Genomic DNA, 21659 nt, shown 5'->3' with positions numbered 1-21659 from the left:
CTGTGGATACACAGCAGGGGGGGGGCAGTGCTCCTCCTGTGCTTACACATGAGCTGTGTGCCATGGCAGTCAGGTGACAGAGCTGAGAGATGAAGTTACACCTGTGATTAGTGATATATTAGGAGGAGTCATACAGGCTGAGCTGTGTGGATACACAGCAGGGGGGGGGCATTGCTCTCTGTGCTTACAAATGAGCTGTGTGCCATGGCAGTCAGGTGACAGAGCTGAGAGATGAAGTGACACCTGTGATTAGTGATATATTAGGAGGAGTCATACAGGCTGAGCTCTGTGGATACACAGCAGGGGGGTATTGCTCTCTGTGCTCCTCCTGTGCTTACACATGAGCTCTGTGCCATGGCAGTCAGGTGACAGAGCTGAGAGATGAAGTGACACCTGTGATTAGTGACATGATATGAGGGGGAGGGGCATATACACAGCAGGGGGCGGGGCAGTGCTCTCTGTGCTCCTCCTGTGCTGTAGGGCAGGCAGTTCCTCTGTGTGGGGAGGGGACAGGTTGCCTGGAGACAGTCTCCGCCCCCCTGGACACACGTCACACGCTTTCTCTGTACAGCAGCCGCCTGTATCCTATTGAGTGCTGTGCGGCTGCGCCGGGGGTTGTGGGAGGAGCCAGGATCTCCAGGCATCCCAGCCACGCCTCTGTGTATGGGAATAATAGTAATAGGGCGGGGTCTCATCACGGTGGAGGTTGCAGTGCAGACGTCAGTTCCGGCGGCGCTGTGGGGGTCACGTGACGGGAAGTAGCGTGCAGCAGGGGGAGGAGTGACGTCAGTTCCGGGCCAGGGGGCGGCGCACGTGTCGGGATGGCGGATCTGCAGATGAAGCTGCTGCGGAGGAAGCTGGAGAAGAGGAACCAGAAGCTCCGCCGGAAGCTGCGCGGGGCGCCCCGGGAGACGGGTGAGGAGGGGGGCGGGGCCCGCGGGTGTGACGTCACCCCATTCCTGCTCTATGTATACCCCCCGTGTGCTGTGTGACTCCCCCCTATAGTGTGATGTGCCTCTGCTGTGTGTGTCCCCCCATATACCCTGTGCTGTGTGTCCCGGCTCTGCTGGCCCTGTCTGGCTATATCTGTGTGTAATATGTAATGTGCAATACACCAGAGTGGCTTTCAAAAGTATTCAGCCCCCTTTGGTCTGAGTGCAGTCAGTTGCCTATAGACATTGCCTGATGAGTGCTAATGACTAAATAGAGTGTAATCTAATGTCAGTACAAATACAGCTGCTCTGTGAGGGCCTCAGAGGTTGTCTAAGAGAATATTGGGAGAAACAACACCACGAAGTCCAAAGAATACACCAGACAGGTCAGGGATCAAGTTATTGAGAAATTTAAAGCAGGCTTAGGCTACAAAAAGATTTCCAAAGCCTTGAACATCCCACGGAGCACTGTTCAAGCGATCATTCAGAAATGGAAGGAGTATGGCACAACTGTAAACCTACCAAGACAAGGCCATCCACCTAAACTCACAGGCCGAACAAGGAGAGCGCTGATCAGAAATGCAGTCAAGAGGCCCATGGTGACTCTGGACGAGCTGCAGAGATCTACAGCTCAGGTGGGGACTCTGTCCATAGGACAACTATTAGTCATGCACTGCACAAAGTTGGCCTTTATGGAAGAGTGGCAAGAAGAAAGGCATTGTTAACAGAAAAGCATAAGAAGCCCGTTTGCAGTTTGCCACAAGCCATGTGGGGGACACAGCAACCATGTGGAAGAAGGTGCTCTGGTCAGATGAGACCAAAATGGAACTCTTTGGCCATAATGCAAAACGCTATGTGTGGCAGAAAACTAACACTGCACATCACTCTGAACACACCATCCCCACTGTCAAATATGGTGGTGGCAGCATCATGCTCTGGGGGTGCTTCTCTTCAGCAGGGACAGGGAAGCTGGTCAGAGTTGATGGGAAGAAGGGTGGAGCCAAATACAGGGCAAACTTGGAAGAAAACCTCTTGGAGACTGCAAAAGACTTGAGACTGGGGCGGAGGTTCACCTTCCAGCAGGACAACGACCCTAAACATAAAGCCAGGGCAACAATGGAATGGTTTAAAACAAAACATATCTATGTGTTAGAATGGCCCAGTCAAAGTCCAGATCTAAATCCAATCGAGAATCTGTGGCAAGATCTGAAAACTGCTGTTCACAAACGCTGTCCATCTAATCTGACTGAGCTGGAGCTGTTTTGCAAAGAAGAATGGGCAAGGATTTCAGTCTCTAGATGTGCAAAGCTGGTAGAGACATACCCTTAACTACTTGAGGACTGCGGTGTTAACCCCCCTCCCCCCAGTGACCAGAACATTTATGACTAAATTGGCCACTGCAGCTTTAAGGCCAAGCTGCACCCCCCCCTCTCTGTTGGTGGGGTCTGATTTCCCCCCCCCCCCCCAGGTGTTGTTGTTTTTTTCGGTCAATATTTACTTTATTGAATTTTTAATGTACTATTTTTTTTTTATTTATCTTAGATCCCTCCCTCTCCTGGCCAGCCAATCACTGCGATCGTCTGTGATAGGCTTAAGCCTATCACAACAGATCGCTTCCCTGTGTCCCAGGTGGAACAGCTGTCAGCTGTCCCCAGTACAGCGCTGCTGCTAATCGCAGCACTGTACAAAGTAATTAGACATCGATTACGCTGTCTAACAGTCTCGGGCGATCTCCTGCTAGCCCCATAGAAGACCGTTCACGCCAATGGGCGTGGAGCGGTCCTGGGGCTGCCGCATTGCTCACGCCAATTGGCGTGGAGCAGTCAGCAACAGGTTAAAGACTGGCAGCTGTAATTGCAGCAAAAGGTGGTTCTACACAGTATTGACTCAGGGGGGCGAATAATTACGCACACCCCACTTTGCAGTTATTTATTTGTAAAAAAATGTTTGGATTCATGTATGATTTTCCATCCACTTCTCACATGTACACCACTTTGTATTGGTCTTTCACGAGGAATTCCAATAAAATTGATGCATGTTTGTGGCAGTAATGTGACAAAATGTGGAAAACTTCAAGGGGGCCGAATACTTTTGCAAACCACTGTATATATTGTCTCTCACCTCATAATGTCCTATACTCTGTGCTTTGTGATGGGGGGGGGGCAGGGTTCAGCACAGGCTTAATGATGTGTGAGGAGATGTGGGGGTGACAGGGAATAGATCCTGCTTGGGTTTCCTCCCCTCCTGCTCCCCCTGGAGACCCCACAACTGTCACACAGGACCCCCAGAACACACGTCACAAGAGCTTGTGGGCTGTGTCAGGTGGTCCCCCTTCCCCTGCTGCCTCCCGGGACCCCCAGAACACACGTGATGAGAGCTGTGTCAGGTGGTCACCATGCCGGAGTGCGGCTGCCCCTGCGCTGTATGCTGGAACCTCTCATCCTACTGGTAGCCACCTGACAGACACACACCCAGCACTCCCACCACTTATATCCTGGGGGTCCCGGGTGCAGCGGTGGGCTACAGGAGGAGGAGAGGGGGGCCCTCAGTAGGATTCCCTCTTGGGTAATCTCATGTGTTGCTTTAGGGTCACCTTACGTTTGCTTTAACCTCCCTGCCGGTTATCCCGAGCTCAGCTGGGGGTAACCTGCCACGGAGGATTCCTCAGGCCCTGCTGGGCCGATTTGCATAATTTTTTTTTGTTACACGCAGCTAGCACTTTGCTAGCTGCGTGTAACTTACGATCGCCTCCGCGCCGATTCGCCGCAACCCGCCGCATCAGAGGGTGCCCCCCCCCGAGACCCGTGCGCTGCCAGGCCAATCAGTGCCAGGCAGCGTCGAGGGGTGGTTCGGGACTCCCTCTGACGTCACGACGTCGATGACGTCATCGCGCCCATCGCCATGGCGACGGGGGAAGCCCTCCTGGAAATCCCGTTCAGAACGGGATTTCCGGATGGGTAAATGCGGCGATCGGCGCATTCGGGGGGACGCCGCAGGGAGGGGGGAAGCATGTAGCTAGCGCTAGGCTAGCTACATGCTACAAAAAAAAAAAAAACCCTCCCTGCCGTGCGCAGCAATTTTTTAAGGGCAGGGAGGTTAAATGAAGAGTTATCAGATATACTCTGCTAGGGGACCAGCAGGACACTGATAGGGAAATTCAGCTAACGTGATTGGGTGGACGACCCACTCATAATCTGTGACATGTTCAATAGGTTGTAGTAAACTCCGCCCACACTATTCAGCCAATCACAACACTTTGTGCCGTGACTGCAGAACTGTTCCCCATGAGGTTCCCTGTTGTGTCCCCTAAACTGGACCTGTGCCGTAATATTAAGCCCCATCTACATGATACGATTCTTTGTGCGATTCGATTACGATTCTAATTACGATCCGATTAAATCCAAGATGTCTGATTGGGATTCGATTTGAGTTAATATGATTTGCCATTGTTTTGCAATGGCAAATCGAATCCCGATCGGACATGTTGGATTTAATCTGATCGTAATTAGAATCGTAATTCTCCCCCCCGCCCAAGGGAGACCTGCAAGTGCCAGCCCCACCCCTGCCAGAGCCAGGGGAGAGTTGCTACTGCCCCTGCATGATGCACATGGCTGGATTATTATTGTTGTGGAGCTGAAGGATGAGACACAGGCGTGTGCAGCAATGACTGGCCCTTCTCAGCAGACGTTTAGGGCTACCAGCAAGGGAACAGGGCTACAGAGGAGGACGGGGGAAACCCTGAGATAAATATCTCCCAAGGGCACATGCTGTAGGGATGGTATTGGCCTGGTGATGATGCTGCCCCCACCATGCTTCACTGCAGGGATGGTATTAGCCTGGTGATGATGCTGCCACCACCATGCTTCACTGTAGGGAGGGTATTGGCCTGGTGATGATGTTGCCACCACCATGCTTCACTGTAGGGATGGTATTGGCCTAGCGATGATGCTGCCACCACCATGCTTCACTGTAGGGAGGGTATTGGCCTAGTAATGATGCTGCCACCACCATGCTACACTGTAGGGATGGTATTGGCCTGGCGATGATGCTGCCACCACCATGCTTCACTGCAGGGATGGTATTAGCCTGGTGATGATGCTGCCACCACCATGCTTCACTGTAGGGAGGGTATTGGCCTGGTGATGATGCTGCCACCACCATGCTTCACTGTAGGGATGATATTGGCCTGGTGATGATGCTGCCACCACCATGCTTCACTGCAGGGATGGTATTGGCCTGGTGATGATGCTGCCACCACCATGCTTCACTGTAGGGAGGGAATTGGCCTGGTGATGATGCTTCCACCACCATGCTTCACTGCAGGGATGGTATTGGCCTGGTGATGATGCTGCCACCACCATGCTTCACTGCAGGGATGGTATTGGCCTGGTGATGATGCTGCCACCACCATGCTTCACTGTAGGGATGGTATTGGCCTGGTGATGAGCAGTGCCTGGTTTCCTCCAAACATGACACCTGGGATTCATCAGGGCCGTGCAGTCGATTCAAAAATCATCGGACTCCTGTTCATGAAATCTCCGACTCCAGGTACCCAAAATTGCTCTGACTTCTTGACTCCGACTCCTAAGCCCTGCTATTTACAACAGAGTTCAATCTTTGTCTCATCAAATCAGAGGATTTTCTCATGGTCTGAGAGTCCTTCAGCTGCCTTTTACTAAGGAGTCTTTTCTGTCTGGCTACTGTACCATACAGGCCTGATTGGTGGATCGCTGAGGAGACTGTTTCCTTTCTGGAAGGTTCTCCTCTCTCCACAGAGGCCATCTGGCACTCAGAGTGACCATCCGGTTTCTGGTCACCTCCCTGACTAAGGCCCCTCTCCCCCAGTTGCTGAGTTTAGATTGCTGGCCAGCTCTAGGAAGAGTCCTGGTGGCTTCTTCCACTTACACATGATGGAGGCCACTGTGCTCATTTTGACCGTCAAACAGCAAATTTTTTTTGTAACCTTCACAAAGATACGAGGTCGGCACTCCACTGGCGATAATAAACTTGCGTTTATTAGAAGAGTTGCAAACACCTGGCGCCAGTGGAGTGCCGACCTCGAATCTTTATTGTGACATATTGGAGTGGTTAGCCACGGAGTGTCTGAACACCGGCGGACCAGGTGTGTGAAGCCTGGGTGGGTGAGGACCCCGGCATCCTGACTGTTTGCATTTTTGTAACCTTCCCCAGATTTGTGTCTCAAGACAATCCTTGTTCAGAGGTCTACAGACAATTCCTTTGACTTCATGCTTGATTTGTGCTCTGACATCAACTGTCATAGTGTGTGTAATGTTTATAGCGGTGTGTGTGCAGTATATAATGTAGTGTGTGTGTGTGTGTGTGTGTAGTACAGTATATAGTGTTTGTAGTGTGATGTTTGTGCAGTATACGCTCACCTAAAGGAGTATTAGGAACACCTTTGTAATTCCTCATGAATGCAATTATCTAACCAACCAATCACATGGCAGTTGCTGCAATGCATTTAGGGGTGTGGTCCTGGTCAAGACTATCTCCTGAACTCCAAACTGAATGTCAGAATGGGAAAGAAAGGTGATTTAAGCAATTTTGAGCGTGGCATGGTTGTTGGTGCCAGACGGGCCGGTCTGAGTATTTCACAATCTGCTCAGTTACTGGGATTTTCACGCACAACCATTTCTAGGGTTTACAAAGAATGGTGTGAAAAGGGAAAATCATCCAGTATGCAGCAGCCCTGTGGGCGAAAGTGCCTTGTTGATGATAGAGGTCAGAGGAGAGTGGGCCGACTGATTCAAGCTGATAGAAGAATAACGTTGACTGAAATAACCACTCGTTACAACCGCGGTATGCAGCAAAGCATTTGTGAAGCCACAACACGCACAACCTTGAGGCGGATGGGCTACAACAGCAGCAGACCCCACCAGGAACCACTCATCTCCACTACAAATAGGAAAAAGAGGCTACAATTTGCACAAGCTCACCAAAATTGGACAGTTGAAGACTGGAAAAATGTTTCCTGGTCTGATGAGTCTCGATAGTCAGAATTTGGGGTAAACAGAATGAGAACATGGATCCATCATGCCTTGTTACCACTGTGCAGGCTGGTGGTGGTGGTGTAATGGTGTGGGGGATGTTTTCTTGGTACACTTTAGGCCCCTTAAAGTGAATGGGAACCGCATTTAAAAAAATGAGACAGATCCTTACCCAAGGAGAGGGAGGGCTCTGGGTCCTATAGAGCCTTCCGGCTCCTCTCCTGGTCCCCTCGTTCCAGTGCTGGCTCGCCCGGTAGCAGTATGTGACTAATCTACTCAAATACTGCTTTATCCGGCCGTAGGAGGCTTCAGAAGTCTTCAGGGAGCCCGAGTGCTCCTGAGGAAGGGCGGCCCTGTACTGCACCTGCACAAGCACGCTCTCTTGCACGCTCACGCCTGTGCAGTATGGAGCTGCACATCTTCAGGAGGACACGGCTCCCGAAGACTTCCAAATACCCTTTCGGTGGGGGATTGAAACGGGGAGGAGCCAGCACAGGATAGAGAGCACTCTATATGACCCAGAGCCTTCCCTCTCCTTAGGTAAGTATTTGCTTCATTTTTTTAAATGCGGTTCCTATTTACTTTAATGCCAATTGGGCATTGTGTATATGCCACGGGCTACCTGAGCATTGTTTCTGACCATGTCCATCCCTTCATGACCACCATGTACCCGTCCTCTGATTGCTACTTCCAGCAGGATAATGCACCATGTCACAAAGCTCCAATCATTTCACATTGGTTTCTTGTACATGGCAAGGAGTTCATTGCACTAAAATGGCCCCACAGTCACCAGATCTCACCCCAATAGAGCATCTTTGGGATGTGATGGAACGGGAGCTTCGTGCCCTGGATGTGCATCCCACAAATCTCCATCCACTGCAAGATGCTATCCTATCAGTATGGGCCAACATCTCTAAAGAATGCTTTCAGCACCTTGTTGTATTAACACACCCCGAGGAAGCGCGCATGCGTGAAACTGGTCGGTGGGCGGAGCTTGAGGACTCGAAATCCACCCCATGTGAACTGTGTTTGGAGACTACTACAACGCGGAAGTGTCCGTGCGGAATTGATCCACATACACGGAGGACACGTGCATCACTAGCGGGCTGGCCTTCCGCAATCATAAGCACTACAGGCTGTTCTGCTCTACTCAGCCTGGACTCTACACTGCCGATATGAGGAGGGGAGAATACGGGCACACTACGGAATTGTGAGTTTGTTACCAGGACTGATTATATTGCATGGCTGACAAGGCTAAGTTCCTCTGCTCCCATGTGCTGTCTTCTGGACTCTTGCAGTCTTAGTCTCTTCTCTGCCGCTGTTTGCCTGTATAACTGTCTACTCACCCCTGCTATCTCTGCCATGCATATGCCTGTCTGAACCTGTGAGTCTGCGAGTGGGACTTGCTTCATCCTTTGTGCCTGGAGATTGCTCACATACCGGGATACGACTGCCCTGCATTACTCCAAAAGATATGGAATTCAACTGAACTGTCCTCCGCTATTTAGTTGGATCTAGACAAGCTCCTATGCTCTGACACAATATTTGGGACAAGGGTCCTCGCTCCTTGGACTTTTGGCTTTTTATTGGTGGGTGGGGCTTTTTGTGGCATGTTTGACATCCCAGTTTTCTACAATTTTATTCTATTGACAATAAAGTGAAGGTTTTTTTTGTACTAATTATATAACTTGTTTAGTTTTTGGTCATATCTCGCTTATTTGCACAAACCCCCTTTTATTTACTTTGTTGTATTAACCTCCCTGGCGGTATATTAAAAACCGCCAGGGGGCAGCGCTGCCGTTTTTTTGCTTTTAAATCATGTAGCGAGCCCAGGGCTCGCTACATGATAGCCGCTGCTCAGCGGCATCCCCCCAGCCTCTCCGATCGCCTCCGGCGATAGGCGATCAGGAAATCCCGTTCAAAGAACGGGATTTCCTAGAGGGCTTCCCCCGTCGCCATGGCGGGATGACGTCACCGACGCCATGGACGTCGTGACGTCTAAGGTAGTCCTGATCCACCCCTTAGCGCTGCCTGGCGCTGATAGGCCGCAGTGTTCTCCCCAGAGCCTATTACCCGGGCGGAGCGCCCACCAGATCTCTGTTCCCGCCCGGCTGCTGTGATTGGCCGCTGTCTGCATCATAAATTCTTTCCTCCGCACGATAGACATGACAGTGCTTGGAACGCAAGCAGAGACACCATCTCCGCCCTCCTCCTCAGCTTCCTTCCCATCAGCAGCGTGGAAGGGCAGGGAAATCATAGCAGAGAGAGGAACAGGCAGACCGAGGGAACTTTAAGCTGGAGTCCGCACTGAAAAGAATGTGCGGTTTGATTTGTTATCTTTTGGTGAGTCACTCCCGCTGGCTACTAGAGATGGGAAGTTCGGATCTTTTCAATGATCCGGATGATTCGAATCGGATCATTGAAGAGATCCGGATCTTTGATCCGAATCTCGGATCATTTTACTACCGAAGCATTCGGGGGTGAAATGGATAGCAGGACAGGTCTTTCCCTGCTGTGGACAGGAGAAGGGGAGGGGGATGGACACACAGAGAAGGGGAGAAGATGGACAGAGGGCAGGGAGTGGACAGAGAAGGGAGGAGGGACGAGCAGAGAGCAGAAATGTTTGCACGTAATACCCACATGCTGCAATCATATGCTTTACATATATTTCACCTATATGCTCATCTGTACACTTTGAAAGAAAAGGTCGCACAGTGAAAGAAAGCATTCCCAGAAGATAAGTGCAGCTGTTTAGTGCCGAGTGCAGGAGGATTATATTGCCTTTCAATCACACTGTCTGCAAAGTTACTGAGCTGTGCTGAGCCAAAAGCTTCCAATGTGATCACTGTGCACAACTACGGAACAGACAGCCTATAATGGGCAGCACATTGCAGCCAGTATGTGTGCTCTACACATATCTGGCAGTGGCACCCATGTCCCCTCTCTCTCATCTACCTGTCTCCCTGCAAGGCTGCCTCCCCTCCAACAGAGCGATCCATCTCAGCTCTGCTTCCAGGACCCCGCTGCCCGCTGAGAGGGGGCGTGTCGCTCCTGGCCCCGCCCCTTTTGCGATCCGAATCACTCATTTTGATGATTCGGATGATCGACTCATAAAATAGATTCGGATCAAAGATCCGAATCGTTCATGATCCGGACAACACTACTGGCTACTACAGTGGACAGACGCTCTTCTCTTCCTCTCCGTCAGAGCAGCATGTACAATGCCCCCTTCCCCAGGTCCTTCAGGTCACAAGAATGTCGGAGACCTCAAAGAAGTGTGGCACATTAACATATCAACATGTTTCTTTATTCTGGAGCATTCGGTGAGAGAGATAAGTGGTTTACAGAGGCTGTAAAAGGCAGCTTTCATTCTGCCTCCTGTGTCTCTGCACTTTATCACAAGCTGACACTTGGTTTGCTAGCTATTAACCCCAAATTGTTCAGTTCCATCACTGTGATATCCAGCTTTCAGTATGGGCAATGGCAAAAAGTTTAGTTCAGCATTTTACATCAAGTTTAGCCTTTTATTTGTCTCAGCAGTTAGTTATTTAGGTTGAGAAAGACATCCATCCATTGAGTTCAGACAGACTACTTGTATGTTCACAAATCACTGTGCTGTACAGAACAACTGTAGTGAGAGGTATAAGGAGGCTGCCATCTTTATTTACCTGACAGCCTCGCTGAGCCTTTGCCTATAATACTTTTAGCCATAGCCCCTGAACAAGCATGCAGCAGATCAGGTGTTTCTGACATTGTTGTCAGATCTGACAAGATTAGCTGCATGCCTGTTTCTTGTCTGATTGAGACACTACTGCAGCCAAGTAGATCAGCAGGGCTGCCATGCAATGTGTATTGTTTAAAAGGAAATAAATATAGCAGCCTCCATATTCTTCTCACTTCAGTTCCCCTTTAAACTAGCATGGCTTTTGCAAAGTCTTCGCTGGAGTTCTCACCACTCATGTCGCCTGCCCGTGTGATCAGCTTTAAGTCAGCACTCCTCTGCAACTAGTGTGTGCAGCAGCAGGAGTAACATACATTGCATGCAGGGATGGTGAATGGTGTCAGGTCATATATGTGATGATGGGGCTGTGGCACTAAGGCCCCATTCACACAGGTGCTTTTCAGGGAATCCTTAGAGCTTTGCTGAACGCCAGCGAACAGAGAATCGCTATGACAAAGCTGCCCTATGGTGGCATTCACACTGCAGTTGCGATTTGTATGAAAATCAGAAATGCACTGCATACAGCATTTTGTGAGTATTCGCAATGCGATTTTTGTTTCTTGAACAAGTTATCGTCCCACCCAGTAGCACTCAGTGTGATGCTGACCTCTCCCCAGCCAGTGTGATTCCCCAGCCAGTATGACCCTCACTCTCCTTTCAGCGTTTCCTTACTTTCTGACCCAGCAGCACCCTGCGTAACCTTACTTCCCCACCCGGCTACTTTTTCATGCCACCCGGCTGGAAAATATTTCTGGGGAGAACACTGGGCCGGGGGGGCTGTACGGCGGCACGGATAGCGGCGATCGGGCGCGGGGCGGCGATCGGTGTGCTGGCGCAGCTAACAAAGTGCTAGCTGCGTCCAGCAAAAAAAAATACGCAAATCGGCCCAGTAGGGCCTGAGAAAACCTCCTGCTACGTTCGGGGTTACCGCCAAGGAGGTTAATGCCATGTAGAATTAAGGCTGTTCTGAGGGTGGAAGGGGGTCAAACACTATTAGTATGGCGGTCCTAATAATCCTTTAGGTGAGTGTATAGTGTGTGTGTAATGTGTTTCTGATCTGTGTCTGCAGTGTAATGTGTGTGATGTTTGTATTGGGGTGTGTGTGTGTGTAGTACAGTACAGTATAGTGTACGTAATGCGTGTGTAATGTGTGTGCAGTGTATTGTGTATGTAATGTCTGTAGTGTGATGTGTGTGTGTGTGTGTGTGTGTGTGTGTGTGTGTGTGTGTGTGTGTGTGTGTGTGTAATGTAGTGTGTTTGTAGTGTGATGTGCAGTATATAGTGTGTGTAATGTGTGTGCAGTGTATTGTGTATGTAATGTCTGTAGTGTGTGTGTGTGTGTGTGTATAATGTAGTGTAGTGTGTTTGTAGTGTGATGTGCAGTATATAGTGTTGTGTGTGTGTGTGTGTGTGAATGTCTGTGCAGTGTATTGTGTATGTAATGTATTTGTAGTGTGATGTGTGTAATGATGCAGGTTTCTCCTATCGGCAGAGCATGGAGCAGAGGAAGTTGGGGATGAGGGGGAGCAGCAGAGCAGCAGCACCCCCCTTGGGAAAGAAGTGACACAGCTGGTGGAATTGAACAATGGGCCGCAGGGGACGATTACCACCAAGAAAAAGAAAAAGCGGAAGCTTCCATCTGAGCCGGCAGATCCAGGTGAGACACTTTCACTATGGTGGATCCAAGTGTTTGTGGTCAGTACCTTCCGCGTGGCTAGAACGTCCAGGGAGGATCTCCACCAAGCCAGGCTGTAACCTAATCCACCCATGCTCTAAACCCCTCCCCCCCTATTCCCACCCCTGCTGTGCCTGGCCACCCTGCTTCTGTCCTACTGTGTCTAACCCACTGATCCCACCCCTGCTGTGCCTGGCCACCCTTCTCCCATCCCCTGTGTGTACCCACTGATCCCACCCCTGCTGTGCCTGGCCACCCTGCTCCTGCCCTCCCGTGTCTAACCCCCCGATCCCACCCCTGCTGTGCCTGGCCACCCTTCTCCCATCCCCTGTGTGTACCCACTGATCCCACCCCTGCTGTGCCTGGCCACCCTTCTCCCATCCCCTGTGTGTACCCACTGATCCCACCCCTGCTGTGCCTGGCCACCCTGCTCACGCCCCCTGTGTCTAACCTCCTGATCCCACCCCTGCTGTGCCTGGCCACCCTGCTCCCACCCCCTGTGTCTAACCTCCTGATCCCACCCCTGCTGTGCCTGGCCACCCTGCTCCCGCCCTCCTGTGTCTAACCCTCTGATCCCACCCCTGCTGTGCATAACCCCCTGATCCCACCCCTGCTGTGCCTGGCCACCCTGCTCCCGCCCTCCTGTGTCCTAACCCCCTGATCCCACCCCACAGAGCCTGTCCACCCTGCTCCCGCCCTCCTGTGCCTGGCCACCCTGCTTCCACCCCGTGTCTAACCTGATCGCACCCCACAGAGCCTGTCCACCCTGCTCCCGCCCTTCTGTGCCTGGCCACCCTGCTCCCACCCTCCTGTGTCTAACCCCCTGATCCCACCCCACAGTGCCTAATGGAGTCAGCCGCCACTCATCCCAAGGATCCTGTTGGGGAACAGAATTTAAGGCCTGTTTTTACTAAATCACATTTTCTTTCTATGACCTGTTACTTGCTGCGTTTCTGTGCCTGTTGTGCGTGTTCTCATCCGAATAGTGTATAATGATTTTTACAGACGTGAACATTTCTATGCGATCCTGTAGTGAATATCAGGGCTGTGGAGTCGGAGTTGGTGGTTTCATAAACTGAGTCGGATGATTTTTGTACAAATTCCACAGCCCTGGTGAAAATGGACCCTAATCCTTCATTTCATAACCACTCCTGGCCCCTTACTCAAGACAAGTATAACGTCTGATGTTACACCCTGCCAGCAGAGGGCGCTCTATAAGGCCATATGCAGTCTGACAGGAGATTAAGTCTTCAGTGCTAACCAGAATCTACCACTTTCTGCTGTGTGTAACCCCTGCAGCACCACTGCCAGAGTCTTTATTATCCTCCCTGGTGGTGCATTTCTGTCTGGATTTATGGGTCTAAAAGCGGTTCATTTTGTTTCAAGAATTCTAGGCCTCCAATTAAGTCATAACTCACAAAAAAGTCAGAATAAACCCTGATTGTCATTCTGCATGTAATAAGACTAGAACACAACTTTGTTGAAATCATTAAATTTCTGAATAACCTTAAAAAAAATTAGTGAAACTGTAGAAATAAGGCAGCAGACTACAGTATACAGTATGTACATGTATACCTAATACACATCCCGTGTGAGGTATATCTGTAATCAGGGAATGGCACAGAGGGCGACATCACAATCAGGGCTGTAGAAGCCGGATTCCTTTCTCACTTTATTTCCTTTGCTATCAGTTTGCGGCCGGTAGAGAGTAGTCAGAATCCAGGCAGAGGTCAGTGCAGGCGGCAGGCAGAGCGTAATCAGAATCCAGGCAGAGGTCGGTGCAGGTGGCAGGCAGAGAGTAGTCAGAATCCAGGCAGAGGTCAGTGCAGGCGGCAGGCAGAGCGTAATCAGAATCCAGGCAGAGGTCGGTGCAGGCGGCAAGCAGAGAGTAGTCAGAATCCAGGCAGAGGTCAGTGCAGGCGGCAGGCAGAGAGTAGTCAGAATCCAGGCAGAGGTCGGTGCAGGTGGCAGGCAGAGAGTAGTCAGAATCCAGGCAGAGAGTAGTCAGAATCCAGGCAGAGGTCTGTGCAGGTGGCAGGCAGAGAGTAGTCAGAATCCAGGCAGAGGTCGGTGCAGGCGGCAGGCAGAGAGTAGTCAGAATCCAGGCAGAGGTCGGTGCAGACGGCAGGCAGAAAGTAGTCAGAATCCAGGCAGAGGTTGGTGCAGGCGGCAGGCAGAAAGTAGTCAGAATCCAGGCAGAGGTCGGTGCAGGCGGCAGGCAGAGAGTAGTCAGAATCCAGGCAGAGGTCGGTGCAGGCGGCAAGCAGAGCGGAATCAGAATCCAGGCAGAGGTCGGTGCAGGCGGCAGGCAGAGCGTAATCAGAATCCAGGCAGAGGTCGGTGCAGGTGGCAAGCAGAGCGTAATCAGAATCCAGGCAAAGGCCGGTGTAGGTGGCAGGCAGAGAGTAGTCAGAATCCAGGCAGAGGTCGGTGCAGGTGGCAGGCAGAGCGTAATCAGAATCCAGGCAGAGGTCGGTGCAGGCGGCAAGCAGAGCGTAATCAGAATCCAGGCAGAGGTCGGTGCAGACGGCAGGCAGAAAGTAGTCAGAATCCAGGCAGAGGTCGGTGCAGGTGGCAAGCAGAGCGTAATCAGAATCCAGGCAAAGGCCGGTGTAGGCGGCAGGCAGAGAGTAGTCAGAATCCAGGCAGAGGTCTGTGCAGGCGGCAGGCAGAGAGTAGTCAGAATCCAGGCAGAGGTCAGTGCAGGCGGCAGGCAGAGCGTAATCAGAATCCAGGCAGAGGTCGGTGCAGGCGGCAGGCAGAGTGTAATCAGAATCCAGGCAGACAGTAGACAATATTCAGGCAGACGTCGATGCAAGCGGCAGGCATAAAGTAGACAAAATTCAGGCAGAGGTCAGTGCAGGCGGCAGGCAGAGAGTAGTCAGAATCCAGGCAGAGGTCAGTGCAGGCGGCAGGCAGAGCGTAATCAGAATCCAGGCAGAGGTCGGTGCAGGCAGCAGGCAGAGAGTAGTCAGAATCCAGGCAGAGGTCGGTGCAGGCGGCAGGCAGAGGTCGGTGCAGGCGGCAGGCAGAGAGTAGACCAAATCCAGGCAAAAATCGGTAACAGTATAGGCAGATCAGCAGAAGCACTTAGCTGAGAAGGAGTTGGGAACCAAATGGCTATATTGTTCATATCCTATGCTTTGAAATGCGCTTATCTGACATCACTGCCTAGGCAGTCAGTTGACACAGGGGAGAGATCAAATTACAACTTGTGATTTGTCCTAGATGTGGGGGGTTTAGACAGGCTGAGCTCTCTACATACCTCCAAGCTGCATTTCTCTCTGTTTACCTTCTGTGTTGCGCCAGAGATCGGATCCAGATGGGGGATTACAGGCTAAACTCTCTCCATACATGCCGGTGCAGAGGCTGTTTACCTCTGTCCTGTGTGAGAGATCGGATCCAGATGGGGGAGTAGACAGGCTAAACTCTCTCCATACATGCCGGTGCAGAGGCTGTTTTCCTCTGTCCTGCGTGAGAGATCAGATCCAGATGGGGGATTACGGGCTGAGCTCTCTCCATACATGCCGGTGCAGAGGCTGGTTACCTCTGTCCTGTGTGAGAGATCGGATCCAGATGGGGGATTACAGGCTAAACTCTCTCCATACATGCCGGTGCAGAGGCTGTTTACCTCTGTCCTGTGTGAGAGATCGGATCCAGATGGGGGATTATAGGCTAAACTCTCTCCATACATGCCGGTGCAGAGGCTGTTTACCTCTGTCCTGCGTGAGAGATCGGATCCAGATGGGGGATTACAGGCTAAACTCTCTCCATACATGCCGGTGCAGAGGCTGTTTACCTCTGTCCTGTGTGAGAGATCGGATCCAGATGGGGGATTAGACAGGCTAAACTCTCTCCATACATGCCGGTGCAGAGGCTGTTTTCCTCTGTCCTGTGTGAGAGATCGGATCCAGATGGGGGATTACAGGCTAAACTCTCTCCATACATGCCGGTGCAGAGGCTGTTTACCTCTGTCCTGTGTGAGAGATCGGATCCAGATGGGGGATTATAGGCTAAACTCTCTCCATACATGCCGGTGCAGAGGCTGTTTACCTCTGTCCTGCGTGAGAGATCGGATCCAGATGGGGGATTACAGGCTAAACTCTCTCCATACATGCCGGTGCAGAGGCTGTTTACCTCTGTCCTGTGTGAGAGATCGGATCCAGATGGGGGATTAGACAGGCTAAACTCTCTCCATACATGCCGGTGCAGAGGCCGTTTACCTCTGTCCTGTGTGAGAGATCGGATCCAGATGGGGGATTACAGGCTAAACTCTCTCCATACATGCTGGTGCAGAGGCTTTTTACCTCTGTCCTGTGTGAGAGATCGGATCCAGATGGGGGATTACAGGCTAAACTCTCTCCATACATGCCGGTGCAGAGGCTGTTTACCTCTGTCCTGTGTGAGAGATCGGATCCAGATGGGGGATTACAGGCTAAACTCTCTCCATACATGCCGGTGCAGAGGCTGTTTTCCTCTGTCCTGTGTGAGAGATCGGATCCAGATGGGGGATTACAGGCTAAACTCTCTCCATACATGCCGGTGCAGAGGCTGTTTTCCTCTGTCCTGTGTGAGAGATCGGATCCAGATGGGGGATTACAGGCTAAACTCTCTCCATACATGCCGGTGCAGAGGCTGTTTACCTCTGTCCTGTGTGAGAGATCGGATCCAGATGGGGGATTACAGGCTAAACTCTCTCCATACATGCCGGTGCAGAGGCTGTTTACCTCTGTCCTGTGTGAGAGATCGGATCCAGATGGGGGATTACAGGCTAAACTCTCTCCATACATGCCGGTGCAGAGGCTGTTTTCCTCTGTCCTGTGTGAGAGATCGGATCCAGATGGGGGATTACAGGCTAAACTCTCTCCATACATGCCGGTGCAGAGGCTGTTTTCCTCTGTCCTGTGTGAGAGATCGGATCCAGATGGGGGATTACAGGCTAAACTCTCTCCATACATGCCGGTGCAGAGGCTGTTTACCTCTGTCCTGTGTGAGAGATCGGATCCAGATGGGGGATTACAGGCTAAACTCTCTCCATACATGCCGGTGCAGAGGCTGTTTACCTCTGTCCTGTGTGAGAGATCGGATCCAGATGGGGGAGTAGACAGGCTAAACTCTCTCCATACATGCCGGTGCAGAGGCTGTTTTCCTCTGTCCTGCGTGAGAGATCGGATCCAGATGGGGGATTACAGGCTAAACTCTCTCCATACATGCCGGTGCAGAGGCTGTTTACCTCTGTCCTGTGTGAGAGATCGGATCCAGATGGGGGATTACAGGCTAAACTCTCTCCATACATGCCGGTGCAGAGGCTGTTTTCCTCTGTCCTGTGTGAGAGATCGGATCCAGATGGGGGATTACAGGCTAAACTCTCTCCATACATGCCGGTGCAGAGGCTGTTTTCCTCTGTCCTGTGTGAGAGATCGGATCCAGGTGGGGGATTACAGGCTAAACTCTCTCCATTCATGCCGGTGCAGAGGCTGTTTTCCTCTGTCCTGTGTGAGAGATCGGATCCAGATGGGGGATTACAGGCTAAACTCTCTCCATACATGCCGGTGCAGAGGCTGTTTACCTCTGTCCTGTGTGAGAGATCGGATCCAGATGGGGGATTACAGGCTAAACTCTCTCCATACATGCCGGTGCAGAGGCTGGTTTCCTCTGTCCTGCGTGAGAGATCGGATCCAGATGGGGGATTACAGGCTAAACTCTCTCCATACATGCCGGTGCAGAGGCTGTTTACCTCTGTCCTGTGTGAGAGATCGGATCCAGATGGGGGAGTAGACAGGCTAAACTCTCTCCATACATGCCGGTGCAGAGGCCGTTTACCTCTGTCCTGCGTGAGAGATCAGGTCCAGATGGGGGATTACAGGCTAAACTCTCTCCATACATGCCGGTGCAGAGGCTGTTTACCTCTGTCCTGTGTGAGAGATTTGGTCCACTTTACAAATTCAGCGCCGCCTCCGATGACGTCACGCTGCCCTGACATCCTGATTGGCCGCCGGGATCCTGGAGCGAGCGGAGGCAAAGGGGATGCCAGTGGCTGGGGAGAGAAGCCTGGAGTCCCGCTGGCCAGCACTGATTGCGCACAGGACCCGGGCAAACAATAGGAGCAGTACTCGGGCTTACTGCTTTCAGCGGCTGCCATCTTGGCTATGTTATGACTTCCGGGTCACCCCTGTCTTCTCTGTTAGAGAAGTGCATCACTGAATGAAGAAGGGACACGCATGGCCATTGCAAGAGGCTCCAGAGGGGTCATAGCAGGACTTTGTGGGAAGTCATCTGTCTTAAAGGCATGCCCATGAGAGGTGCTCGGAGTCCCTTTAAAGAGGATCTGTAACCTCAAAAAATCCCCTGGGGGGTACTCACCTCGGGTGGGGGAAGCCTCCGGATCCTAATGAGGCTTCCCACGCGGTCCTCTGTCCCACGGGGGTCTCTCCGCAGCCCTCCGTACAGCGGTGACGTAACATTTACCTTCCTGGCTCCTGCGCAGGCGCTCTGACAGCTGCCGGCTCCGAAGTAGGTGGAAATACCCCATCGCCGTCGGGTCTGCTCTGCTGCGCAGGTGCAAGTTTCCGGCGCCTGCGCAGTAGAGCGGACCCGACGGAGATCGGGTATTTCCGTCTATTTCCGTGCCGACAGCAGCCACAGCGCCCCCGCTGGAGCCAGCAAAGGTAAATATTGAATTGACAGTCGGCTCTGTCACCGGCTGTACGGAGGGCTGCAGCGAGACCCCCGTGGGACAGAGGACGGCGTGGGAAGCCTCATTAGGATCCGGAGGCTTCCCCCACCCGAGGTGAGTACCCCCCAGGGGACGTTTTTCATGTTACAGAGTCTCTTTAAAGGGATCCTGAAGTAAGAGGTATATAGAGGCTGCCATATTTTTTTCCTTTTAAACAAAACCAGTTACCTGGCAGCCCTGCTTATCTATCTGGCTGCAGAAGTGTCTGAATCACAACCCTGAAACAAGCATGCAGCTAATCTTGTCAGAACTGACAATGTCAAAAACACCAGATCTCCTCCATGCTAAAAGTATTAGAGGCAGAGGATCAGCAGGGCTGCCGGGCAACTGGTATTGTTTATAAGGAAATACATATGGCAGCTTCCATATACCTCTGACTTCAGTTGCCAGTGAGAGCTGCTGTCTTACAACAGGCAGGACACAATGAGGACGTTACAAAACGCACTGCGGAGTGCGCAAGAAACGCTGATGTGAGGTGATGCTGTACTGGTGGGTGTGGTCAGGTGATCTCTGCGCTGTGGGAGGGAGCAAACTGGCACTACAGACACTAGAGACCAGGACAGCAGCCATCCTGCTAGATTAAATGTACAGTATTTATTGAAGAAAGTCCAAGTTAGTAACGATCCATGAATAGCAGGCGGAGTCAGGGATTAAGTGATCAGTTGGGGTGACATCTGTCAGGCAGGTAACTTCATGCATTATTCTTGGTAGATGTGAAGAGACTGAAGGATGAGCAGGAAGTGACGGACAGAGGGGAGGAGGAGGAGCAGGAAGTGACGGACAGAGTGGAGGATGGGACACAGCCTGAGGATGCTGCAGCTGACGGAGAGGAGGATGAAGAGGCCAGACTGCCGATGGGCCTGACAGGTTGGTAGATTGTGTATAATGTCTGGGGGTCCCCCCCCCCCCCCCCGCTGATGGTAATAGAGATGTGTGTGTGTGTGGGGGGGGGGTATAATGTCTGGTGACCCCCCCCTCCCCTGCTGATGGTAATAGAGATGTGTGTGTGTGTGTGTGTGTGGGAGGGGGGTATAATGTCTGGTGACCCCCCCCCCCTCCCCTGCTGATGGTAATAGAGATGTGTGGGTATAATGTCTGGGGTCCCCCCCCCCCCCCCGCTGATGGTAATAGAGGTGTGTGGGGGTATAATGTCTGGTGACCCCCCCCCTCCCCTGCTGATGGTAATAGAGGTGTGGGTATAATGTCTGGGGGTCTCCGCCCCTCCCTCCCCGCTGATGGTAATAGAGGTGTGTGGGTATAATGTCTGGGGGTTCCCCCCCCCCTCCCTCCCCGCTGATGGTAATAGAGATGTGTGGGTATAATGTCTGGGGGTCTCCCCCCCCCCCCCCTCCCTCCCCGCTGATGGTAATAGGTGTGTGGGTATAATGTCTGGGGGGTCTCCGCCCCTCCCTCCCCGCTGATGGTAATAGAGGTGTGTGGGTATAATGTCTGGGGGTCTCCGCCCCTCCCTCCCCGCTGATGGTAATAGAGATGTGTGGGTATAATGTCTGGGGGTCTCCCCCCCCCCCTCCCTCCCCGCTGATGGTAATAGAGATGTGTGGGTATAATGTCTGGGGGTCCCTCCCTTCTCCCTCGCTGATGGTAATAGAGGTGTGTGGGTATAATGTCTGGGGGGTCCCTCCCCCCTCCCCCTTCTCCCTCGCTGATGGTAATAGAGATGTGTGGGTATAATGTCTGGGGGTCTCCCCCCCCCCCCCCCCCCCCTCCCTCCCCGCTGATGGTAATAGAGATGTGTGGGTATAATGTCTGGGGTCCCCCCCCCCCCCCCCCCCCCCCCCGCTGATGGTAATAGAGGTGTGTGGGTATAATGTCTGGGGTCCCCCCCCCCCCCCCGCTGATGGTAATAGAGGTGTGTGTGGGGGTATAATGTCTGGTGACCCCCCCCCCCCTCCCCTGCTGATGGTAATAGAGATGTGTGGGTATAATGTCTGGGGGTCCCCCCCCCCCCCCCCCCCCCCGCTGATGGTAATAGAGGTGTGTGGGTATAATGTCTGGGGTCCCCCCCCCCCCCCCGCTGATGGTAATAGAGGTGTGTGTGGGGGTATAATGTCTGGTGACCCCCCCCCCCCCTCCCCTGCTGATGGTAATAGAGGTGTGTGGGGTATAATGTCTGGGGGTCTCCTCCCCCCCTCCCTCCCCGCTGATGGTAATAGAGGTGTGTGGGTATAATGTCTGGGGTCCCCCCCCCCCCCCCGCTGATGGTAATAGAGGTGTGTGTGGGGGTATAATGTCTGGTGACCCCCCCCCCCCCCCCCTCCCCTGCTGATGGTAATAGAGGTGTGTGGGGGTATAATGTCTGGGGGTCTCCTCCCCCCTCCCTCCCCGCTGATGGTAATAGAGATGTGTGGGTATAATGTCTGGTGACCCCCCCCCCCCTCCCCTGCTGATGGTAATAGAGGTGTGTGGGGGTATAATGTCTGGGGGTCTCCCCCCCCCCCCCCCCTCCCTCCCCGCTGATGGTAATAGAGGTGTGTGTGGGTGTATAATGTCTGGTGACCCCCCCCCCCCTCCCCTGCTGATGGTAATAGAGGTGTGTGGGTATAATGTCTGGGGGTCCCTCCCCCGC

At 52.4% G+C, this 21659-nt stretch overlaps 1 protein-coding gene across 1 annotated transcript in view; it reads left to right on the top strand.

Annotated features, from left to right (window-relative positions):
* The first annotated feature begins 753 nt into the window (after window positions 1-753).
* DDX18 (DEAD-box helicase 18) overlaps window positions 754-21659 on the top strand; it is a 52544-nt gene continuing 31638 nt past the window's right edge. Inside the window, exons 1-3 of the mRNA XM_068264794.1 lie at window positions 754-915; window positions 12154-12318; window positions 19784-19939. Of these exons, the coding sequence (XP_068120895.1) occupies window positions 822-915; window positions 12154-12318; window positions 19784-19939 (415 nt within the window). The 5' untranslated portion in view covers window positions 754-821. The remainder of the gene's footprint in view (window positions 916-12153; window positions 12319-19783; window positions 19940-21659) is intronic.

Source organism: Hyperolius riggenbachi, unplaced genomic scaffold (assembly GCF_040937935.1).
Source record: "Hyperolius riggenbachi isolate aHypRig1 unplaced genomic scaffold, aHypRig1.pri scaffold_155, whole genome shotgun sequence".
NCBI lineage: Eukaryota > Metazoa > Chordata > Amphibia > Anura > Hyperoliidae > Hyperolius > Hyperolius riggenbachi.
The sequence above is the reverse complement of the archived record's forward strand: the minus strand, read 5'-3'. Positions and strand labels throughout refer to the sequence as shown.